General features: G+C 39.4%; 1 protein-coding gene across 1 annotated transcript in view; it reads right to left on the minus strand.

Moving 5' to 3' along the window:
* dnajc3a (DnaJ (Hsp40) homolog, subfamily C, member 3a) overlaps positions 1-14,738 on the minus strand; it is an 82,466-nt gene that overhangs the window by 50,833 nt on the left and 16,895 nt on the right. Inside the window, exons 2-4 of the mRNA XM_078545912.1 lie at positions 14,405-14,515; positions 9,049-9,173; positions 8,820-8,894 (exon numbers count right to left, since the gene is read on the minus strand). Coding sequence (XP_078402038.1) covers positions 8,820-8,894; positions 9,049-9,173; positions 14,405-14,515 — 311 coding nt within the window. The remainder of the gene's footprint in view (positions 1-8,819; positions 8,895-9,048; positions 9,174-14,404; positions 14,516-14,738) is intronic.

Consider the following 14,738-nt stretch of genomic DNA (forward strand, 5'->3'; position numbering starts at 1 on the left):
ATAAAAGCCCATGGTGTAGGGGGTAACCTATTAGCATGGATAGAAGATTGGCTGACTGGCAGCAGAGAGTATGCATAAATGGGTCTTTTTCTGATTGGCAGGATGTGATAAGTAGACTCCCACAGAGGTCTGTACTGGGGCCTCAACTTTTTACAATTTACATCAATGACTTAGATGAAGGGAATGAAGACTGGTAGCTAACTTTGAAGATGACACAAAGATAGGTAGGAAGGTATGTTGTGAAGAGGACATGGAGGTTACAGATGGATAGATAGGTTGAACGAGTGGGCAAAGATCTGGCAGATGGAGTATAATGTGGGAAAATGTGAAGTTGTTCACTTCGGCAGGAAGAAGAAAAGCAGAGTATGATTTAAATGGAGAACGGCTGCATAATTGAGGTGCAGAGAGATCTAGGTGTTCTAGTAATGAGTCACAAAAAGTTAGTATGCAGGTACAGCAAATAATTAAGGCAGCTAATGGAATGCTATCCTTCATTGAGGGATTGAACATAAAAGTAAGGATGTTCTGTTCAGTTATACAGAGCATTGGTGAGGCTGCACCTTGAATACTGCGTGCAGTTTTGGTCTCCTTATTTAAAGAAGGGTGTAAATGCATTGGAGATGGTTCAAAGGGGGATTACTAGATTGATACCTGGAATGAGAGAGGCAAGCTTGGACAGACTGGGCTTGTTTCCACTGTAGTTTAGAAGAGAGAGGGGTGATTTGATTGAAGTATGCAAGATCCGGAATGGCCTTAAGGAAGACATCGAAAGGATGTTTCCTCTTCTGGAGGAGTCCAGAACTAGAGGCTACTGTTTTGAAATTTAGGGGTTGCCCTTTTAGGACAGTTGAGGAGAAATTTCTCTCCCAGAGGGCTGTGACACTTTGGAACTCTGCCTCAGAAGGTGATGGAGGCAGGGTCATGAAATATTTTAAGGCAGAGGTAGATAGATTCCTGTTAGACAAGGGGTTTGAAGGTTATCAGGGTTAGATGGGAATGCAGAAATCAAAACACATCAGCCATGATCTTAATGAATGGCAGAGCAGAGGGGCCGAATGGTCTACTCCTATTCCTATTTTGTATGTTCTAACTATTCCCATTGGCAAAAGAAACAAAGGCAACTTAGGAACATTTTTCCCCACAGCAAGTGTGTTTGGCATCTGGGCAAGCCTGAAAATGTGGTGAAGAAATGGCACATTCAATTGTAGGGTTGGTTCAGTTGTTCTTGTAAAGAGCTGACCCAGACAGTATGGGCTGAGTAATGTGCTGTAATGATTCTACAATTCTACTTGTGGGGTAGTCCAAATTTCGGGGTTTTAAAAATTAAGAAGTCACAAATAAGCAATTCAGGAGGAATTTATTTACTTAGAATGTGGTTAGTATGTAGAACTTCTTACTACATGGATTAGTTGAAGCAAACAGCTTCCCTATAAATGTATCTATGCTAAGAAAGTAGGAGGGGGGAAAAAGCAATAAAATGATATGTCAATAGGATTAAATGAAGCAGAGTGGGAGGAGGTCATTGAGCATAAGCACTGGACTGGATGGTTGGACCAAACAGCCTGTCTTTGCACTGTCAATTCTACGTAGCTTTAAGCTAAATACTTATTACCAAATTGACAGCATCACTGCTCAGCTGTTTTATAACTCATGAGATACAAAATACAATATCAAGGCTACCAGTTTTGGAGCTTCAACAGTAATCATGACATGGGAAGAAGGCGCGGCAAACATGAAGGGTATAATTTCCGCAGTATTTTTGTGAGCAGCCATTTTCACACGTCCAAAAATTTTTACTGGTCTAAGTTGGATCTAATCTCACAAGCATTTCAAAATCTACAACATATCTAAAACAACCAATTTCCTTTACCATTCAACAATCCCTTTGAAGAACAAAAGATATTTCCGTGTTCTTAGTATACTATTCAATGGAACCAATTTATTAAGTAGTATGAAGTCCATCTTGACAGAATACTGCCTCGCCAGACTACTTAACTCAGGGAATTTGGTGAGCGAGGGAATTCTGTACAAAACAAGAAATTGTCTAGTGGGGAAGTGCGAGACATGGCAGCAGCAGCTGATAAGTCGGAGTGGGGGGTAAAAAAGCAGACCTCCTACAGTATTTTCCAAAAAAAAAAAGGACTGACGGGAGAGGATAGCAGGTAGGTGACTGATTGGTAGGGCAGTGATTTAAACTAGCATCAGAACAAAAAGTGCTGTATCAAATTTAAAGCTTAGCTTAATTAATAAAATTTCAATCAGGGTAAACATAACAGTGAGAAAATTAGACAGAATGTATTCAGGAGATCTTCCTTGACCAGTATGTTCTCTGTCTAACTAAGGGGGCATTGATGGATTTGGTGCTGTAGAATTAAGTGGACCAAGTGTAATTTGTCAATGTTTCACAAGAGTGAACATTGTGTCATCAGGTCTAGACTTGTGCTGAAGCACACAATTTCAGCAGGATTTTAAAAACATAGGGACAACACCAGAATTCTTAATTCAAAATATCGACAGACTTCATGACTAATCAAAACTCACCACAAGAGGAGAGTCTGGACAAGACTTCCAGGTCTCAAACTGTCAACTATATTTCATCATTGGGCTTTGTGCATTATAGGCCCAACTTCAATTTTAGATTTTCACATCAGTTTAAGGCAACCAGGCTCAAATTAATCAAATATCAAAACTAAAGCTAGCTGCTCATTCATACTACATGGGATAAATAATTATGGTCATTAAAAAAGAGCTACATTATATTCCATCAAGTGCAATTAAAACAAGAAATAATTGCCTGACATCTGAACCTGTTAAATAGTCAGGACTTGCCTTGCTCTTTCTTTCTTGCAATCATAAGAGAACAAAATGACACAGTAAGTTTCCATTTTTCCAAGACCATTAGGTTTTAATGCCCTTTTATTAAAAACGTTCTGAGGTATAAGCAGTGACAGGGAAGTATCAATTGCCCAACCCTAATTTCCCCAAGGTCATTAAAAGTTAACCCACAGTGTAGGACTGTGGTCATGTGTAGGTCCCTTACTCTCCTCCCTTAAGGGCATTACTGATTCAGTGGGTTTTAATGACCATGCATCAGCTTTCACCATCATTTCATCTTGTCCTCAAGAAATTGCTATGGTGGCATTTGAATTCGATATTTGTAACACTCGACTATCACAACCACTTTGCTATTGTACCCTAACAATTGTTGTTAGCCAATATTAAATTAATATTAGATTCTACCATCTTAAATAATCAGAAAAACAAAATACAAAAAATCTTTAGTATATTCAATGAATTAAGCATCCCAACAATTCATGCAGACAGTGATATACGTTTATGAAACATTTCATACTACTGCTGCAATCATGTGGATGGTATCAAGAGCCTTATTCTACAAATAGATGGATCCTGAACAACTTTGGCACAGGAAAATTCACTGCCTGTACTGACACCTACTGAAGGATTGAAGCATAATTACAACATACTTCAAATGACTTCCAAATTAAAGGTTTTGAATTTGTTTAATTAAATTTTAACCTGCTGCACACTATTTTCACATGCTAATGTGGGTTTTGTAAGCCCTAAAGAAAAACACCTCCTGAGAGGGGTTTTGGACCACTTGGGGAAGCTTGGTGAGTATGGAACATTCTGAAAGGCAAGTGTAAAATGTTTTGACACGTCGGTATTAGATGCTGTATTGTAACGTAGTTGTGCTTTTAACTTATTCATCATAGGGTTCTGTCCTGCATAAGCAAGTTAAGCAATTGTGGTCAATGTAATGGCTGCATTTAAATCCATTGGAGAAATTGCCATAATACATTCAAAAATGTAGGAAAATGTGTTGGTAAATTCTCATTATGTTTGGATTTAAAAACAGTTCTGACTTGGCTTCAGAAAGGTAAAATCAAACTGAGCACCTGGTCCCCTTCATTGATTGACAGGCAAATCTTCTTTGAAATGGAGAGGACACCTGCTCTTTCAATTTCAGGCTCTTGAAGCTGTTTTGATAGCTGTGACAATTATAAATGCTTGTCGTCTGAGATTCAAAAACTAATAAGATTACTCAGTGACACATGACTGAGTTATACCCGTCTGTAATAACGGCCTTTGATGTAGTTTTGGAGTACAATCGATTGTTTACTCAACTTAACGGCCACAAAGTATGATTTTAAGTTGGGAGGCTGCACCGTCAGGATCATCACTAGGGCCTCAACTACGTATTGTCTATATTAATGACCTACACAAACAGATTGAGTAACAAATCCAGGTTTGCTGATACAATGCTAGGTGGGACATTAAGCTGTGAGGACAGCACAAGTAAGGCTGCAAAGAGATACAGCTTAAGTGAGTGGGAAACAAGATGGCAAATGGAGTATTGAGAGAAGTGAGGTTATCCACTTTGGTAGTAAGAATAGAAAAAAACTTTTTTTTTTAAAAAAAGGGCATAAACTTTTAAATGTTGATGCTCAGAGACTTGTGTACTTGCATAAGGAACACAATGTCACTGTTCAGATGCAGCAAGCAAAATGGTATGTTGGCTTGAGTACAAGAACAAGAAAGTCTTGCTACAACTGTACACAGCTTTTGTAAGATCACACCTGGAATACTGCAGCCAGTTTTGGTCTCCATATCCAAAGGAGGACATAGTTGCTTTGAAGGCAGTGCAGCAAAGATTCATTGAATTGGTCCCTAGATGAGAGGGTTTTAGTATGATGAGAGACTGAGTAAGTTCAACCTATATCCTCTAGAGTTAAGAATCAGAGATGATCTCACTGAAACCTACAAGATTCTGAAGGAGCTTAACAGGGTAACAGGCCATTTCTCCTAGCTGTGCAATTTACAACATCGGGGCATAGCCTTGGGATAAAAGGTTGATCACTTAGGCCGGAGGAGGAGGAGAATTTTTTCAATTTAGCAGATGAATCATTAGGATTCTCTACCTCAGAGGATCATTGAATTTATTTAAGATGGAGATAGGCATTTTTTTCTCTCAGGGTAAAAAGGGAGATGTAGATTGGGAGGAAAGTAGCTGCTAGCATGAAACCACAAGCAAAAAATAGTCAACAGGCAACCCAAGCTTTATACAGTAAATGCAGGTGTGAATATTTGTAGATGGCAAGTGTCCATGGGGCCCAGGAGGCTTTTGCTCACATACAGAATAAGTAGCACAGAGGTAAACTCAATGGAGCATGTATGGTTTCGTCAGAGTATTGAACAGAGTGAGGGAATTCAGCCGAGTGAGGGAAGAGGTGTTGTTCTGGTCTTTTACAGAATAAAGAGCAGTCTGAGGGGGAGAAAGACAGACCAGAGACTAGAAGTCCAGAGGCATTAACTGGGTAATCAGGGAGGGAAAAGTTACCTGAACATCTTATTCAAGGAGGCAGTCAAACCCCATAAGTACTTCAGATGTGGTTCTTGGTCAGAGACAGGACGGTGTGACTGAGTGAGGCAGATATGGGGACCCAGAAGGTAGCACTGGAGGAGCACAAATCCTTGCACCTGTTGAACAGGTACTAGGTTCTTGCAGCCTGTGTGGCCAAGAGCTGGGATTGCAGGAGGACAAAAACAACTGACCACAGCAGTGGTACAGGGGGGGCCATTCAAGTAGGGTAATGTGTTGTGGTGGCAATGGCAGTAGGGATGGTAGACAGTACAGTTAGGGGGATAGATACTGTACTCTTTAGCCAAAAATGAGTGTCTGAAGACTCTGTTCAGAGCTGGAGGGGAAGCATTCAGTGGTCTTGCTTCACGTGGGTACCAATAACATAGGTAGGAGTAAGGAGGAGGTTCTACTAAGGGATTATGAGCAGCTAAATTAAAAATCAGAACCACAAAGGATTACTACTCTGGATTACTACCTGGGCCATGAGCAAATTGGTATAGGGTAAATAAGGTCAGAGTTGACTTGTGGCTCAAAGATCAGTGTGGGGAAAAAAACGATCATTGGTGCCAGTACTGGGGAAAGGAAGGAAGGAAGGAAGGAAGGAGTTGTAGCATTGGGATTGTGTTGGGACCACTGTCCTGTCAGATCATCTAACCAGGGTTGCAGAGGGCTTTCAACCAAATTATGGGTGGGGGAGGGGGGGGGCAGCTCACACGAGGGGTGGGGGAAAAAAAAAGAGACTTAAGAAGTTCATGAGGAACAATAAAGGCAACAGTGTAGGGCAGTGACATGATAACCGGAGTGTAGCAGGAAGGGACACAGCATACAAGTGAGAATACACCAAAAAAAAAGGGTCAGAGTAGGAAAAAAAAAATGACAAAACACAATGAAAGGCTCTTTGTCTGAATGTATGCAGCATATGTGACAAAACAGATGAACTGATTGCACAAATAGAAGTGGGTGTAGTGGTAATAGCCATTACAGAGATGTGCTTGCAGTGACCATGGCTGGGAACTGAATATTCATGTTTTGTCACAACTTTAGGGCATTGGCAATATTACATCTAAAGTACAGTGTACAGTTTAGGTCTCCTTAAGAATATGCTTACATTGGGGGCAGTTCAGAGAATGTTCACTACACCAATTCCAGAGTTGAAGGGATTGTCTTATGAGGAAAGTTTGAGCAGGTTGGGCCTATACTCATTGGAGTTCAGAAGAATGAGGGGTGATCTTACTGAAACAAGATTGAGGTAGCATGACAGGGTAGATGCTGAGAGGATGTTTGCTCTTGTGGGAGAAATCTAGAACGAGGGGATATTTTTGAAATAACGGGGTCCCCCATTTAGGACGGAGATGAGGATGAATTTCTTCTAAGGGTTAATCTTCAGAATTCTCTACCTCAGACAGCAATGGAAGGCTGGCTCATGATTATATTCAAGGCTGAGTTAGACAGATTTTTGATCTGCATGGGAGTAAAAGGTTATAGGGCAGACAGGAAAGTGGAGTTAAAGCCACCATCAGTTCATTCATGATCTTATTGAAGTGGCCTCTTCCTGCTCTTATGATCTAATTGTCATGTGATCAAACCTATAGGAATGACTCCAACCAGAGTTGGCAAATCCCATGCAACCTTTAGCAAGATACTCAAGTTATTTTTAAGCAATGCACAAACTGCCAAAATAGATAAGTCTAGTGTCTCAACCTCTGACCATGTAGGTGAAATCAGAGGACCAACAGAACAGGTTCATGGCTGTGATATCCTAGTTGATGACAGCAGTGTTTGATCACAGATTCCAAAATCAAATTGAAGTACCAGCGTTTAATCATGTGAAAATCAACTGTTACAATGGTGCCCCTCCCCTGACTGACTGTCACCATATGTAGTTCTGATTTCCATTATAAATATTAGATCTATGAGGATCTAAATGAAGGCACATTTATACAATGCCAGTTAGATGTCCAATTTCTTTTTAAAACCAAACCTGTTTTTTCTAGTCAGCTTCCAGAGCACCCTCTAGTGGAGGTTGTTCTACATTTTTAAACAGGAGGATTATGAAGGCCTGAGACAGTGGACATGATAGAGCTAGATTTCACTTGCAGTTCAATGTTATGAAGAATAAATTTAAATCAAAATAAGAGCACCACAATAAATACTTTTCTGATTTGAAGAACTGACAATAAGTAAATGATTGAAGACAATGTAAATCACCTCTCCAACCGGCAGGCAATTGGAAATCTTCTGAATTAGGATACTGAACTACAATTGCATGGGTTGTATGATTCTAATGCTGCCAGTGATTTTCAATAGCAGAAGGATTAGTAAACAGAGGGCAGAGATTTAAGGTAATTACCAAAGGAACAAGAACATATATGATTTACATTCGTTGACGTGTGGGGTATTTGTGCATGAGCCATTTATCACACTGTTGGGGAAGCAAAAAGTTAATACTCCTGGGCAGATAAGATCTTTATAAATTGTATAAGACCTTTAAGATGTTATGGGGACACCCCAAATATTGCATGATAAAACTTCTTAAGGGGAGTTTTTCCCCTTTATAGAATTTTTCTCTCAGACCACTAGAGTATGTGTGGAGGAATCAGTTTATAGATAATATATTTTTTGTAAATTTTAGTACCTTAGCATCTTCAGTTAGTGCTCAACCAAAATTTTGCAAACCGGTAATATTTTCGTGAATTAAAAGAGTGTCCTAAATCTTGCACAGGATACTGAGCTTTTTTAAAAAGTGCTACTTCCAATTTGGCCACAGGCTCAACAGCAGCACTCTTGACTTGAGACTAACACAATCTAGGCAGACACTTCAGTGTAGCACTGAGTTCTGCAGGCATGTGATCTTTCAAATACAATGAGGATGTGTTCTTGCAACAGCCATAAAATGCCACGGCACTGTACAAAGAACAATCAAACTCAGTGCACTGGCCAGCATCATTCCTCAGCCAACATCAGCAAAACAAATTATCTGGACATTTAACTCAAGTAATTTCTGGAACCTTGCTATGTACATATTGGCTGCCATGTTTCATTGCAATTAAAAATAGTTACTGCACTTTAAAGTATTGAAGCAGCTATGAAGCACTTTTGAGGCATCCAGTGGTTGTGAAAGGCACTATAAATGCAATTTATTTTTTTCCTTCATTTAATCACACAAAATAGTCAAATAACTTTCTGGCAAGTCAAAAACACATACAGCTCAACAGTCCAATGCTTGGGTGACACTAAAGACAGTAACTGTGTCTGGATAACCTGAAAAAACCTGGGTAGAGGCCAAGTGAGTATTTCTGTTCCATTGAGAGTTTTAAACTGGTATGAAAGTAGCAAAAGTTATGCATAGATGCAACAAATCATCAAACATATTAGTAGGTGAAAGGCAAAACCAAAAGCATCAGAATCCCAAAGCTCTGAATGTGTACAAACTTACCACTTTCTTAAAGTCTTCCTCTGCTTCATCCAACTTCCCTTGTTTTAGCAGCAAATGTCCCCTCTGTAACCTAGCCTAAATACAATCAATCATTTATAATTCGATTTATACCGAAAACAAACATGACAATGTATTTTTTCCACGTAACAACCATCAACAAAATTCTATGCAAGACTGCCTTGCTTTTCAAACAAAAACAATGCAACGACTTTAAGAGAGCATTACTTACAGATGTGAAGTCTGGTTTGAGCTCAATGACCTTACTTAGGTCTGGGAGAGCAGATTTTGATTTACCCATAGCCAGATAGACTGTAGCTCGTCTATAATAGGCAATATAGTTATCTGGATCCCCATCTGCAAACACAAGTCATCATGATTGAATTAAGGATAGTCTTTTTTGAACAGTAAGATTCTGAAGCTCTTAATAAAAAGACAAGCCATGCCTGTTGAAATGGTTGGGCATTGCTGCTGCATACAAATCTAGACTTGGAATAGGATACAAATAATTTGGGTCAGTAACAAAACTTAGAATTTGTAGCTCAGCAACTGAATGCACCACATGTGAAACTGAGCAGACTGAAGTAACAGAGGGGTTAATGAGGGTGGTGCAGTTAGTGTTTGTGTATATAGACTTTCAAAAGTATTGTGACAGTTTCACAATGGACTGGTTCGCAAAATTAAAGCTCACAGGATTAAAAGCAGTAGCGACATGGAATACAAAATTGTCTAAAGGACAGAAAGCAGCGAGTAGTGGTGCTGAACAGTTGTTTTCCCAGACTGGATGGCGGCATACAATGATGTTTGCCCAAGCGTCAGCATTAGGACCACTGCTCTTTTTGATATGTATTAAAAACCTGTACTTGGGTACATAAGGCATTATTTTAAAGTTTGCAGATGACAAAACTCAAATGCAATAAACAATGAGGATAGCAATAGACTTCAGGAACATATAGGCAGACAAAGGTAGATGATATTTAATGCAAAGTGTGAAGTAACATTTTGGTGGGTAGGATGGGAAGAGGCACAATGAACTAAATGGTACAATTTTAAGGGAAGGTACAACCGTGTTATGGTGTGGGCAGTGCATTTTCAAAGGTCAAGTGGCTTTGTAACAAACTCAATGAACTCAAGGGTGGGTGGGAAGGTGGTGGACTGGGCACCTGCCCTATTGTGCCCCCCCCACCCCCACCAAAAACATACCGTGGGGCACAAAATCCAGCCTATTGGGTTCAATTCTGGACCTACACTTTGAAGAATGTCAAAAGGTGCAGAAGAGATTTATTAGAATTGATCCAGAGTGGAGACACTTCAAATTGTGGAGACTGGCATTGTTCTCCTTATAGAGGTTGAGGTGTTCACAATCATGAATGGTATGAAAAGTAGGGAATTATGCAGGCAAAGCTTCACTCATTTTAAACACAGCATGATGACCAATTAAATCAATTTTGACAAAAAAATCTTCAACCTGAAACATTAACTGTTTCTCACCACATTGATGTTGATGGTGCCTGGCCTGCTATTTTTTTTTAAAAAAAATACATGCTGAAAAAGAAAATCAGATGCACAGCATCAGCAGTATTTTGCTTTTGACCAAAGATGCGTTTTTGGCAGTGCTGGCAGACAAATGTTAGCTGGGACAACAGCGCCAAGACAGGTAGAAATTAGTCATTGAAAGGGTGGAACAAAGGTTGCTTGAAAAACTAATCAATCCCATATTGGCCTCTTGCATAAAAAATATTTCAAAACCCTTAGAACTTGCACTGCTGGACTACCTCAGATTTTTTGGGATGGAGGCTTAGTAAAAAGTGCCGCCAAAATAGAGTTTTAAAAAACCCACAGAAGTGTGGGAGCCAGAGTAAGCCATTCAATTAGATTGCGACTGCTCTGCAGCTTAATGCCATCTACCTCCCTTGGTGTTATAACCCTTATATACCCTGCAGAGTGTTCCTCCCAGCTCTGCAATCCAGGGCACTCCTGACACCTATGACTAAAGCATACACTCACCAGTTACTCATACAGGGAGAGTTGCCAGAGAAGGCGCAACAGGACTGATCTCAGGCCTCCAGCACATAACTGCATCGGTGCCTTCACAACCAAAAACAAACACTTTCTACCTAAATATTTTTATATTGTTCACCTCAACCAAAGAAAAAATAAACAATAGGGTCTTGGTTTCACATTTCAAAAGGATAACTCCTCCAAAAATGCACTGCATCACCATGGAGTATCCACCCAAGACTTGCGTAGACAGATGAATCTGAACACAATCAAGTTTGACACTAAAACAAGGAAACACTTCAATTATGCACTGCTGTGCTGTCCTTTTGATGCCATTAAACAAAGGCCCCACACCTGCCTGTTCTGGTGGTCATTAAAAGTCTCATGGCTCCCCATATTGTCAAAACTTCACTCAAACAATCCTGTACCACGAAAAACTGATGAAAATCTCAGCTGTTTATAGGATCCGCCTAGACATAAATAAACTGCCCTATTTCTCCACTACTCCAAACAAAAGTAGTGCACATTTTGTCTAATGTCAAGGACAATTTGCATTTTACTCAAACTGCAAATGGCACACCTCCACTGCAGTGTGACTCGAGGCCTAATGCTATACCATTGCTACCAACATACTAATACAAGAGGAAATTTTAGAGACACACCACTGAGTACTTTGAGAAAAATCTATTCAGCTGCACTATTAAGAATGTAGCATGTTTAAATACTTTGGTTCACCTTCAAAGCTGCAAGTAGGATGTCAGCACAAACTTCATAATCTGTTGTGATCCACAATACTCAAACTGGCTTAGCAAGTTCCAAGAGAAAAAAACAGAACAACTTCTCAACCAAACAACCTTAACCGAGTGAGCTCAGGTCACAATTTGTTTATTGGAGAAAATACAGGGCAACACTGTTCATCTACAGCTCACCTAATTTAAGAATTTAAACTCAATTTTGGGTGAGTACAACAGCAAAATTCAAGGGGAATAAAAAAAAAGAGTTTTTGACAAGGGCAAAAAAAGTAGAGAGGGTATGGTAATGGCACAAAGGCAGGATAGGACATATTAGCAGCTAACAAGGCCACATAATTCAAAATCTATTCCATGCATTGAGTTCAGGAGCTGTACTAGATATTTTAGTCACTTTTTTTTGCAAGGAGCTCATCTTTCAGTTCCAGTGTTTTGTTTGAGGGGTGGGTGGAAAGGAGAAAAATAGTAGTAAGAGCTAGGGTACTTCAGAGTCAAATCTTTGGAGCAAAGCATGGGTGGAAGCCCTGACAGCAGTAATGGCTTACAAGCACTAAGAAGCTCTAGGGTGAATGGGGCATGGACAAGCCATAGAGCACATGGAACACAAGTGGCAGGGCAGGGGAAACAGAAGAGGATCTTTTTGACACTGAAGTAGGAAAGGATGATGGCTGTACAAGAGTGATTAGGAGGTGGCTTGTGTGGATTTGCTTACTTTATCTTCTGGTTATATTTCAGTGCTCCCCCCACTACTTTTTGATTTGTGTCAATTTTATACTTTACTGGCTCTGAGCCAATTAGTTTTTGTATTCGAACACATGGCACTTTGGAAGCATTAGGTGTACAACACAATTTTTCAAATGCTACACGATTGAAATGTGATTATACAGAAGCAAATTTCATGTGACATGAAAAGTCAAAAGATGTGCTTTTTTTAAAAAAGGCTTGATGTTTCTTTGGGTATGAGGTCTGCACTAGTGCTTTGAGGTTTGAATTCCACCAATATTAACATGTGCATACAACTTTACAATTTTTAAATTGATGATTAAAAAGCCAGATGGAGGTGAGTACTTGGACTTTAGTGCTAGGAGTGGGGTTACTCCTTAGGTTTTGTAAAATAGGTAGGCCTGAGGGAGTGGAAAAATTGTTGTGGGGTATGCTGGAACTCAGAAGGGACATTGAGGGGAGCCTGAGATTCAAACAATTAAAACTAGATCAAATGTAGAATTCACAGGTCTATTTAGTGTGGTTAGGGTGGGGGAAAGAGAAAAAGGTGACAGACCTGGGATCAGTAGTTTGTAAATGTGAGATTTCCATAACATTGAACTCAATTTCAAGATTCAATATTTTAGATGTTTTTCATATAGTCTCTGAATGGAACATTTAGATTTTCTGATTAACCACATTGCTGTGGGTCTGGAGTCACATGTTGGCCAGGTAAGGACAACAGATTTCCTTCCCTTCCTGGGTTTATAAATGACAAAATCTTCAATAAAAATCTTTTTAAAAAAAAAAAATGATTTTATGGTGGGATTCAAACCTGGGTCCCCAGAGTATTATCCTGGGTCTCTGGAATACTAGTCCAATGACAATACCACTATGCCACCACCTCCCCCCATGCAAATAATTTTCAAAAGCACACCAGTATAATTTTTTCACTGAATGACTTCAGAAAATTCAAATTCAAAATAAAACCTGCAAGAATAATTAATTATGAAAATGGTTCCATTTCCAGGTAAAACCTGCCTGCTTTAATGTAAAGCATTTAATATACATTTTACCTGAATAAAGCTTTCAAAATGTTTCCCCTAACTTTTCTTCAAATAATTTGGCGGGATGTGATGAGTGATGTGATGGGGCCTCAAGTTTACAATTTATAAATTACAGGATGAAGGGACCAAAGGAATGGTTGCTAACTTTGCTGATAAGACAAAGATAGGTAGAAAAGTAAATTTTGAAGATGACATAAGGAGGCTACAAAGTGACATAGGTTAAGTGAGAAGGCAAAGATCTGGCAAATGGAGTATAATGTGGGCAAATGTGAAATCATTGCATTTTTGCAGAAATAATAAAAAATGATTATCTAAATGGTGAGATTGCAGACCTCAGATTCAAAAGGATCTGGGTTGTCCTAGTGCATGAATCAGTATGCAAGTACAGCAGGTAATTAGGGAAGCCTATAGAATGTTATCATTTATTGAGAGTGGAGTTGATTACAAAATTAAGAAGGTTATGTTTCAGTTGTACAGGGCATTGGTGAGACCACATCTGAAGTACTGCATATAGTACTGGTCTCCTTAAAGAAAAATGTAAATGCATTAGCAGTTCAGAGAAGGTTTACTAGACTAAGACCAGGAATGGGCAGGTTATCCTAAGAGGAAAGGTAGGACAAGTTAGGCTAGTATCCACTGGAATTTAGAAGAGTAAGAGGCAACTTACTTGAAACCGTTAAGACCCTGAGGTGTCTGGACAAAGTGGATGTGGAGGCGATGTTTCTTCTTGTGGGAGAATCTAAAACCAGGGATCACTGTTTAAAAATAAGGGGGTCGCCCATTTAGGTCAGAAATTAGGAGAATTTTTCTGAGGGTTGCATGTCTTTGGGACGCTTCCTGAAGAGGGTGGAAGCAGAGTCTTTGAATTTTTTTTTTAAGGCAGAGCTAAACAGATTCTTAATTAACAAGGGGGTGAAAGGTCATCAGGGGGTAAGCTGGAATGTGGGGTTGAGATTACATTCAGATCAGCCATGATTTTATTGAATGGCATAGCAGGCTCGAGGGGCCATGGCCTACTCCTAATTTGTATGTTTGTATACAATTGTACATTTCTAACACTGATACATACCTACAGCAGCATGAAAATGAGACAATGCATCTGCTAACTGTCCTGCAGCCAGCAGTTTCTTCCCCATTTCGAGGTGCTTTTCAACTTCAGCATTTATACCACCTTCTATTCCTGTAAAACATCAAAAATACTACATTTAAAAATTGGAGTATAAAACACTTCAGAGATCAATATAGGTACTTTGAATTGGGCCTATCACTCCTTTCCATCAGTTTGACTGTGCCTAGAAAGTATTTTTTAGAGGATAAAGGAGCAAAAAGAACAGAAAGCTGACAACAGCACAAGTATTGTTGTTTAAAATTATTGAACTAATTGGACCTTGAAATATAAATTT

Source organism: Cetorhinus maximus, chromosome 7 (genome assembly GCF_964194155.1).
Source record: "Cetorhinus maximus chromosome 7, sCetMax3.hap1.1, whole genome shotgun sequence".
Classification (NCBI taxonomy): Eukaryota; Metazoa; Chordata; class Chondrichthyes; order Lamniformes; family Cetorhinidae; genus Cetorhinus; species Cetorhinus maximus.